The sequence below is a fragment of the Helianthus annuus genome, chromosome 17, assembly GCF_002127325.2.
Source record: "Helianthus annuus cultivar XRQ/B chromosome 17, HanXRQr2.0-SUNRISE, whole genome shotgun sequence".
In the NCBI taxonomy this organism is placed as follows: domain Eukaryota; kingdom Viridiplantae; phylum Streptophyta; class Magnoliopsida; order Asterales; family Asteraceae; genus Helianthus; species Helianthus annuus.
In genome coordinates, this window is record NC_035449.2 from 129200313 (window position 1) to 129210499 (window position 10187).

Sequence of the window (10187 nt, forward strand, 5' to 3'; positions counted from 1 at the left end):
CGACTATAAATACCAACTTCTCCCTCAGATAAAGACTATTCCATACTCTCTACTCTCATTTTCACTTTGTACTCGCTAATGAAAAACTTATTCTTACGCCAAATAATGATTACGAAAAAAAACCCGTCTCCTCCTACTCATAACGGGTACCGTTTAGATTAGTGTTTCATCATTTACTAACAACATAAAAATCAATATTAGCCCAATATAATAAAAATCCAAATCATCTTCCATCTAAAAACAAAGTCAAACAAAAACCCTCGCTTCCGGTCACTTTCCGGCGAAACTACGGCGGAGACCTAACTCCATATCAATGGACGATTCAAATCAACACTCTCCATCTTCCTCCTCCACCACCGCCACCGCCGCCGCTGCCGCTGCTGCTGCCGCTGCAACATCATCGCCGGCATCATCCAATTTCTCATCATCATACCAATACTATTCAAAACTTCTACGCAAACGATTCACCGGCTTCATCCCGTCGTTATCCGATTTGAAGTTCCCTGAGAAGATCACATTCCTCGAAAATGTTTCTAGTCTGTTCAAGAGGACCGTCGTCCCTTCCACTTCACGACGAAGGCGCGGGAATTGTCTTCCTCTTCCTCTGCCTTCTGGAGCTCTCGAATCCTTCAAGTATGGATGTAAAACTCTATATTAGGGTTTCGTTGCAGCTGTTTGTTGCTAGTTAGGTTTTAATCTGTTTTTATTTGGTTTTGTTGCGGTTATAGTGTTAGTTAGGGTTTATGAAAATTGATATTGATAGTTGAACTATACTTGAACATTATTGTATGATAATAATGAAACCGAAATGTTAGGTTATTGTAGTTTTCGGTTTTCAGTTAGGTTTTCCCTATAGCTGCTTATTGTTAGTTAGGTTTGAGGTTCCTTTTATTTAGTGTTGGTTAGGGTTTATGAAAATTTGAAGTTGAACTATACCTGAACATTATTATATGATAACGAAACCGAAAGGTTCAGATACTGTAGTTTCGAAACCGATTGGTTTTCGGTTAGTAGGTCTTTGTTTCTCTTTAAACAATATTGAACGTTTCAAGTACGAATGCAAAACTGTAAGTTAGGGTTTTCTTACGGTTGCTTATTGTTAGTTAGGTTTTGATTTATTTTTATTTAGTTTTGCTGTAGTTGCAGTGTTTAATTTGGGTTTCTGGAAATTTGAAGTTGAACTGTACTTGAACATGAATCATTACATGATGTAGGGGCGTGCACTGGGCAGTTTGGTTGTGAGCCTCCGCCTTGGTTTTCAAAATGCATGATTCGATCATTGTTATCAAATGCACTAGGCGCACTCAAGGCGCATAGGCCTCGCCTGTCGCCTAGGCGAGAAGCGCAAAAAAAGGGCAGGCTCGAGAAAAAAAAAAGCGCAAGTAAATAAAAATTTACAAAATAATATTATGTATCGAAAAAAACACTTTCAATACGTAAAACTTAAAAAATAATATGAAGCAAACAAACACTTCCAAAAACTTAAAAAATAATATTAAGTACTTAAAAAAAACACTTTCAAACATATTAACTAAATTACTAAATGCACATGAATTAGAATAGAATTAATTTATATGAAGCAATTGATATACTGCAGAATCCTTTATCAGAATCAAACGAGTATGTTTTGCTGGCCAAAACAAAAGAATGTTTATCAGAATAGAATAGGTCGATAAATACAGCAGAAAACTTGAATAAAAAGATATGTATAATATCTCTTAACTTTTTTAAAATTCAAATATATTTTTTTAAAAATATATAAGATTTGATTGAGATAGGATTTCAAAAAAGATATATATAGCTGTAATAAAATATCTGGTATATATATAAAAGATAAGATTTTAACAGAAAAAAGTGCGGGCTTTTTTTATCTAGGAGTTAGAAGCGGGAAAAGGTCAACTCGCTCAGAATGGTCGCCTAGCGCTTTTGGTGACAGTGGATGCGATGCGATGCGTTTTGCTTTTAAAAGCTGATACGCGATGTGCCATGTGAGCCGTTTGTTATTTAAAAAAGTTATCAAGATGGTATTTTAGCTTGTTAACTATCAAACATTAAAAATTTAGAGAGTAAAATAAATAAATGCAAAAAGAAGCTACCAAAGAAGTTCTGTATAACCAAAAGTAAGCCTTAAACTCTTATGTGTACAAGTAGTCTATGCAATGGTATAAGTAATCTACCCAGGAACTCACTTAACAACTTCATCAACTAATTGTACAAGCTTATTAAGCACATTGTACAAGTTTACCCTATAGTGGGTCATTTCGGAAAAATCTGCGCATCATAGAATCGCAGCACATTGTCCCACCTGATGTGATCTCATCAGTGCATTCTGCGCATTGTGCATTATGCGCTCCTTATGCGCACATTTTAAAACCAAGGCCTCCACTGAAACCGAAATGTTAGGTTATCGTAGTTTCTAAACCGATCGGTTTTCAGTCAACTGGTCTTTGTATCTCTTTGAGCAATATTGTTGAATCTAGCATATGCTGCATGATCTAGGTTGACATCTGATGCATCTAGAGTATATGAGGTTCTAAGAGGACATATTGGAGGATATTTTCTTCAAGTTCTAAGTTAGGGTTCCCTTATAGCTGCTTATTGTTAATAAGGTTTCATATCCTTTTGATAATTTGAAGTTGAACTATACTTGGATAGTTAAAGATAACTTATTATGTGATAAGTTTGTAATTTGCATATGCTCCATGATTCAGGCTGACACCTGATGCTGCTAGAGTATACGAGGTTCTAGGAGACATATCGGAGCATATTTTCTTCAATTTGCATAGTGTTGAGAAGAATTTACAATTTTGGCAAGCTAGAGCAGAGGTTTGTAAATGGTTTTTTGCACAACTTTGTTAAAAATAACGCTCCGTGTTGTTATTTGGGTGATGAATCTATTACGGTGTTTTTGTATCAGGGGTCAACTTCTCAGAAAGTATACTTCATGGTTTTTGAGAGAGGGCCTAGAGCGTTTCTTGATGGTTCAGGACAGCTTTTACATGATTATCTTTTCCATGGGACTGGCATGCAGAGTCTTTCTTCTACAGCATCTGCACATATATCCGAGAGGATCAGCGTATTAACTAGCTTAAGATACTCATTGGCTACGTTTTTAGCACAGGTCTGTATCTCTTTGAACAATTTTGTTGAATCTAGATGTACATGTTGGACACTTCATTTATTGGACATGAGTTGGGTTGCTTGATGATACCTAGATTTCGTCATGCTTGCACGTTTAAACGCCTAGTATCCATTTTGATGGTCTATGATTTCATCTCAAGAAGATAATAATTGATGTGAATCCATATTTTGTTATTCGTTAGGTCTATGTGGAGGTTGACAAAGTTGGGGAGCAGATCTTGAAGGAGCCCGAGAAGTCATTGACTTCATTACTAAGCACGGTAAATGTGTTGTTTTTAGATTTGGAAACATCAATCGGACATGTTAGTGCAATACGCCAGGTAATTTAACCTCCAATTCATAGGTTCATACACATACGTGCTACATAAAATTAGACGAAGAGAAGTTGATACATGTTGATTGGATGTTTATGTGATTAATTAAACTTACAACTGAATATGCAGACTGGTTCTTCTGTTGATGGGAGCTATTCATCGCCTTTGCTTTTTGAGAAACTGCCAGGTATAAACCAGCAAGGGTCTCAGTGGACCGATTGTGCGATTAGAGACACCATCAACTTGATTTATTTAAATCTAGGCAAGCTGGATGTCTACTTATCTCTATTGGTAAGTTCTTGTTTTAATGCTTTTAAAGAGGATTAGGGGTTCATATCGTATGCTTGTAAATTTTCAAGCCTGAGATGATGCATGCTAATATGCTATTGTCTTGTCTTAGGTTGCCAAACACCAGAAGCCAAGGAAAATGACCCAACACTGGGTGCGTTACACTGTTGGGGCTGTCGGAATTACGGTCTTTTCACTATGGCTTCTTCGTCATAGTAGATTGGCTGGAAGTTCTGACATTGATAATTGGATTTTGGATGCAAAAGAATCAGTAACTGCTTTTATGACTGACCATGTAGAGCAACCGGTAGGACTTTTTGTCTACTAAATAAACCTCTTAAAAGATTCAAAGCTTTAGTTGTGATTACAAAGAGGATATCATAATTTTTTTTGCTTTAACAATCTATATCTTTGAACACACCATTTAGGAGGTTGTAAGCATTCAAAACAAGACTTTAGGCGAGATTTTTGTTTGTTCGACTCATTTGACCACTTTCTTTTTAGCTATAATTTTTGTTTGTTCAATCGACCCATTTGTAAATATTCTCTCAAAGTTGCCATCTCTAAATGAACATGCACTTACAAGTCATTGTTGATGGCATGTCACTCTATTTCAGCTTTTAGCTATAAGAGACGAGCTTTTTGAGACATTTAGACAAAGGCATAGGGGAATGATGGAACTCGAAGAAGTGCAGTTAACTTCTAATTCACTACACAGGTTAGTTGGAGAGCTAAAAGTTGAGTTGTACTCACGTATCTTTATAGTAGAATTTGCAGAAGGCAGTTCAACATAGTATGTTTGCAACTGTTCATGTTCTGCACGCCTTTTTTTTGCAGAATGCTGTTGGCATTCAGTGAGCAGACAAAAGGACAAAAGTTCCCGCCAAATGCATCGGACCAGGAAATGCTTGAAATAGTAATGGGCAGGTTTGTGTGTTTGATAAGGGTGGCAATTTGTGACACAAAACGAACACGACACAAGAATAATCAGGTTTTGTGTTGTCATGTATAGCCCATTTAATAATAGACGGGCCCATGTGCTTTGTTTAAACCGTTTAATTAAACAGGTCAACCTGCCAGCCCATTTGATTTAACAGGTTAATCTGTCAACCCTCCAAACCTGTTTACAATTTGATTAACATTCTCCAACTTGTCAACCCATTTGACTCATTTAGATAAATGGGTCAAACAGGGGGTGTTCGGGTTACACAATTTTAAGTGTGTCCGGTTTATGGGTTGATGTCTTTGACACGAATAAGTATATGGGTTGTGTTTGGTTGAATGGTTCAAGTGTTCAACCCACCACAATTGGCACCCCTACTATTTGATGGTTACAACGGTAGAGATTATTTTTTTTTTTTTTTAATAAATTGAATTATAATGCTTTAAATTCGATGAACAAAATGCCAGTCATATTATGGTCTCACATTATGTTTCTAAGGATAAATTTAATCAGGGATGTATAAAGCCGTACTCTGACTTTGTTGCATAATAGTAGCAACAGTTTCTCTCTGTCTAAATAATAATCAAAAATTTTCTTTAGATATGAGAAGGAGCTTATGCATCCAATTCAGAATCTTCTTGGGGGTGAACTTGCTCGTGCAATGCTTATCCAAGTAAGATACTCCCACCCTTATTCTGTTTCTACTTTCTAGTAAGCGATTTCAAACATGTCACCTGACATCAGGATTTTCTTTTTTTTTTTTTTCAATTTACAGATTCAAAAGCTAAAACTTGACATCGAAACGTGAGTTGCAACGATAGTTTCTTTAAACGATTTTCTATTATATGGTAACTATGCTATGTGTTTCTAACGACGGAATTACAAATAGGGCAATGCTTGAACTCAACCAGATATTGAGGGCCAACGAGATAAACTTTGCTATCCTTGCTGCTTTGCCTGCGTTTTTTCTCTCGCTTGTTGTGCTCATGTTATTACGTGCATGGGTCAAACAGGTATACGATACATAATGATTTTTTTGGGTACACAGATACTAGTTTATATGATACATTTGTCAATTATCTTGTGTCTCAGGACACTAGGGCAGAAGGCAAAGGGAGAATTGCTCGGGTGCAAAGAAGACTATTAATAGTGGAAGTTGAGAAAAAAATTATGCAGTTCCAGAGTCGTATCGACCAGGGGCTGGTAAACTCTACTCTTCTATTATTAATTTACTAATAACTTGAAATTTAGGACCTTATGACATGGTTCTATCAATTCTCAGTTTATTTATAGTATGTAAATAAGTCATTGGACGATAGCTCTAATTTTATTATTATTAAATAGTTAATTTACCAACTTATTGAAAATTAATATCATAGTCCAAAATGCATTTGCCTACGTTTGCAGGAGAAAGATGCTCAATGTATGTATGGATTGGTTTTGTATACCTTGGACCGCCTTTACAGAGCGGTGGAGCGGCACGCCAAGTCCACTGGTGAATGGCAGTGGTTAGTTTGCTTCACTTTCGCATTACTTTTCTATATAACTTATATGTATATAAACACATGTACTTACTTATGCACATATATGTGGATAGTTTGAGACAGGATATCAGTGATTTAGGGAAGCCAAACCTTCAGACTGCACATAAGCTGATGGTGACTTCGCGTATGGAACGGATGTACGATTGCTTGCTTCCTTCAACCCGTCGCTAGTGACACCAAGGTGGATGTGCAACACAAGATCAGTGGCTGAGAATCAGTTACTTAGACTTGTTTGATTTCGTCATGAGCAAGCATACTCGAGGATAAAGAAATTGCTTTTCTGAATTTTAATTTTTTTTTTCTGTTTCCTCTTTTTTCCCAAATTATAAGCAAGCCAAATTTTGTCTTCCAAGTTTATAGAAAAAATAATAAAAGACAAACTGGAGGAGTTGGGATATAAGTTTGCATAAATTTTGCTATTTGTGTTTATACACACTGCCAGATTATCATGTTTATTTTCCTTGTCAAAACACGTGTGGTTATACATAACACATTTCATTGTAAAGTAACAAATTCTACTTGAAAGAGGTGAAGAACGCGATGGTGTCCTCAAGTGCTCGAATAAAGTCATCAACATCTTCTTTCGTATTGTAGAAATAAAGACTGGCTCGTGCGCTTGCATTTATCCCCAAGTACCGGTGAAGTGGCTGCGCACAGTGATGCCCAGATCTAATTGCTACACCATGCTGTACCAAAATCACATCATCACTACCAAAATCAAACTTGTACTAACATGATGCAAAAAAAAAACCAATCATATTTGCCACAAATGATTCAGTTTATGTAGTTAAGTTTCAAGGTATTTGGATGTTTTAAGGGTTGGTTAAACTACAGCTATAATGAGTGAGAATTATGAAAATTTGGCGTTTTTATTGGATACCTGCTGATCAAGAAAAGTGGCTATGTCTGTGGGATGAAGGCCCTCAACATTGAAGGAACATAGAGCAGCGCGATGAACCGTCTCTGAAGGGGCCGGTCCATAGATACGAACACCGGGAATCGCGTGAAGGTTTTCATAAAGGTAATTAGCCAGTTCTACCTGTTCAACAAGATTAAATGACCAATACGTTTAACGTTATATACTAACATTACACCCGGAAATCATGACCAATTTTTCAATTAAAAAAAAAAATAAATAACAATAATAATATGGGTTTGTTTACTAAATGGACTAATTTGGGTCTACCCAAATTATGGGTCAAAATTGGCCAGCACCACCCACCGCCACTGTCTGCCTCCGATACAACCACGTCACCACCACCACCACCGCCGCCATAAAAAAACATAGCGGGTGGACCCATTTTGGTCAGAAACCGTTTTTGGATGTATGAAGAGAGAAGATGAAATAATGGAACAGGAAAGAAACATATGAAGATGACCTCATAATCATGAATCTTTTGCATGCCAATTTGAGAAAGATAATCAATCGCTGTTCCCAAACCAATGGCTTCCCCAATCGCAGGTGTTCCAGCTTCAAATCTGAAACACGAGAACCATGAACTTAAGCTACTTTGACCTCGAGAGACTAATAGATCAATTCAGCCAACCTGGATGGAGGTTCCGCATAAGTAGAATGGTCCAAGAAAACATCAGAAATCATTTCCCCACCACCTGCAATATCAACGATATAACCGCACACAAAAACTCCGTTATTAAATTACAAAAATGTCCATAGTGGAGTGGCCAAGTGGTTGATGTTTTTAAGAAGCAGCATCACCTAAGAATGGAGGCATAGCTGTCAAGAGTTCACTCTTTCCATACAAGAAACCAATGCCTGTAGGCCCACACATCTGAAGCATGTTTATACCTCAATTTCATAAAAACATCTAATATGTGTATTATATTACAGGTGGCCAGTTCGAGCCATTTATTTATGAACGGGTCAATTCAAGTTATGTTTTATCTCTAGCGAGCCACATGGAATATATAGATAACGATTTGATCAAACTCGTCGTTGAAACTCAAGTGGTGTTATCTTTAATCAAGACATAGACGATCATTGACATAGTATAACTTCAATAACCATATTTGACACACTAGTCGTTTATATAAAATCGAATGTTAGAAAAAGGTGTACCCGTATCAACCCATAGAAAAAATTCCTTGTTTTGACCCGTTTCCCAACCCATCTAACGTACCCATTTTACCACCTTTAGTAAAACTAACTCGCCTTGTGAGAAGAAGCAACAAGAAAATCAACACCAAGATCCTGAACATCAACGACCATATGTGGTACACTTTGGCAAGCATCCACCAGTATTCTTGCCCCAACATCATGTGCCCATTGGGCAATATCCTTAATTGGGAGAACCGAAGCTACATAAACGTTAAAAAACAATATCAGTGGTACATGGCTGTCACGATCTTAGGTCAAAAAGGTTTCTCGATAATTAAATTTCATGCCATCTAGATCACACAGATGATGAATCTAACACATACATACATACATACCAAGCACGTTTGAGACATGATGAACGGCCACTAGTTTAGTCTTTTTCGAAAGCAAATCTTGTAGCACCTTGATATCCGGGACTTCATCTTCGGTCAAACTGACGAACTTCAAAACTGCACCAGTCTTCTCAGATAGAATTTGCCATGGAACAATGGAGCTATGATGTTCCGCAATTGTTACAACTATCTGCATTTTAGCCGAGTACATATTCGGTCTCATAGGAATATCCACATTCTTATTCAAGAATCGTATGACAATAATAAGACTAAAAAAGACACCTCGTCACCGGCTTTTAAATTAGAAAGCCCCCATGAATACGCTACAAGGTTGATAGCTTCAGTAGCATTTCTTGTGAACACAATCTCACTAGACTCCGGTGCGTTTACAAAAGACGCCACCTTTCTCCTTGCCATTTCATACTCATCCGTTGCCTTTGCACTAGTTTTAAACAAAATTGTAGAAAAAAATCAAAGCCTTTATACATGATAAATGTTATGAGAGCTGATTGGCATATTATAAATACCTTAAGAAATGAATTCCACGATGCACGTTTGAGTTATAAGATTTATAGTAATTGTTAACAGCATCTATAACAGCAGATGGCTTCTGTGAGGTTGCTGCATTGTCCAAGTAAACGAGTTTTGATCCATTGTTTACCTTCTGCAGGATTGATCATAACATGATATTCATATAATAACTAACGTTGGCAAAATGTGTCGTGTTCTGTCAAACGGATTGAACACATGTTTAACACTGGTGAACCTGAACACGACACGTTTATTAAGCGTGTCATTTTCTTAAGCACTGATACACATTTAAAAGGTAACAAGTTCAATAACAGGGATGACACTAGACAACATGATTACACATGACAACTTTTTTTAACAGAATATAAAGAAAATTAATAAGACACAATTGAGTTTTCAACTCCACACATCTCCAATTCGAATATCACCAAACCAGCAATAACTGTAATCGAATTCAATAACAATAATAATAATAACATGAACTTGCAAAGTAACAACAGGAACAGAAGTAGGTACCTGATAGAGGATTTCAAAATCGGGTCGGGTGGAATGGCCAAGAGAAACGGGTGCGGCTGCCGGAACGGAAAGAGAAGCAGTTGCAGACGAATAAGAAGAAGAAGAAGAGGAATTGGGGAAATTGAAAGGAAATTTGAGGGGAGTGCGATTAGGGTTTATGAGTTGAGAAAAGGAAGGGAGCTTCAGAACCACTCCTTCAATGGACATCTCTTTCGCCGCAAGAAATACTCTGCTTGCTGCTGCTGCAACTACAACACACTTGCCAAAATTTATTTATTTATTTATTTATTTACTATATTTACATTTTCCCTGTTGGGGAATAGTTTTCTTTTCTGGTTGGCCACAGATGGCGGCAACCAACAAGGTTTTTTTTTCTTTCCTTTTTTTTTTATATATAAGTTAGCATATAATAGTTATAATTATGATTTTGCCTTCAGTTCAAAATAAACTTTTTGTTTTGTC

The 10187-nt window shown here is 36.8% G+C and overlaps 2 protein-coding genes across 2 annotated transcripts; one reads left to right on the plus strand and one right to left on the minus strand.

Moving 5' to 3' along the window:
• The first annotated feature begins 242 nt into the window (after window positions 1–242).
• Window positions 243–6627, plus strand: LOC110940822 (protein DGS1, mitochondrial). The gene is made up of 14 exons (XM_022182394.2): window positions 243–633; window positions 2712–2826; window positions 2918–3121; window positions 3324–3461; window positions 3585–3746; window positions 3856–4050; window positions 4361–4461; window positions 4581–4670; window positions 5287–5359; window positions 5462–5490; window positions 5576–5699; window positions 5779–5889; window positions 6094–6194; window positions 6284–6627. Exons 1-14 carry the CDS (start codon window positions 314–316, stop codon window positions 6399–6401), a joined length of 1881 nt encoding a protein of 626 aa, XP_022038086.1. The 5' UTR covers window positions 243–313; the 3' UTR covers window positions 6402–6627.
• LOC110940823 (cysteine desulfurase 1, chloroplastic) lies at window positions 6600–9982 on the minus strand. The gene is made up of 10 exons (XM_022182395.2): window positions 9726–9982; window positions 9206–9342; window positions 8961–9120; window positions 8682–8868; window positions 8401–8546; window positions 7948–8020; window positions 7778–7841; window positions 7610–7709; window positions 7111–7269; window positions 6600–6916 (listed from the first exon to the last, which is right to left on the minus strand). The coding sequence occupies exons 1-10, from the start codon at window positions 9930–9932 to the stop codon at window positions 6746–6748; spliced, it is 1404 nt and encodes a 467-aa protein (XP_022038087.1). The 5' UTR covers window positions 9933–9982; the 3' UTR covers window positions 6600–6745.
• Window positions 9983–10187: the final 205 nt, after the last annotated feature.

Bases quoted from the DNA above. Each gene is read 5' to 3' on its own strand.
- LOC110940822 (XM_022182394.2), top strand. From the start codon at position 314: ATGGACGATTCAAATCAACACTCTCCATCTTCCTCCTCCACCACCGCC. The intron at 4,051-4,360 runs GTAGGACTTTTT...ACTCTATTTCAG, and splicing joins CTGACCATGTAGAGCAACCG to CTTTTAGCTATAAGAGACGA. The intron at 5,360-5,461 runs GTAAGATACTCC...TTCAATTTACAG, and splicing joins CTCGTGCAATGCTTATCCAA to ATTCAAAAGCTAAAACTTGA.
- LOC110940823 (XM_022182395.2), bottom strand. From the start codon at position 9,932: ATGTCCATTGAAGGAGTGGTTCTGAAGCTCCCTTCCTTTTCTCAACTC. The intron at 8,869-8,960 runs GTGTCTTTTTTA...GCTAAAATGCAG, and splicing joins ATTTAAAAGCCGGTGACGAG to ATAGTTGTAACAATTGCGGA. The intron at 7,710-7,777 runs GTTGGCTGAATT...CTCGTGTTTCAG, and splicing joins TATGCGGAACCTCCATCCAG to ATTTGAAGCTGGAACACCTG.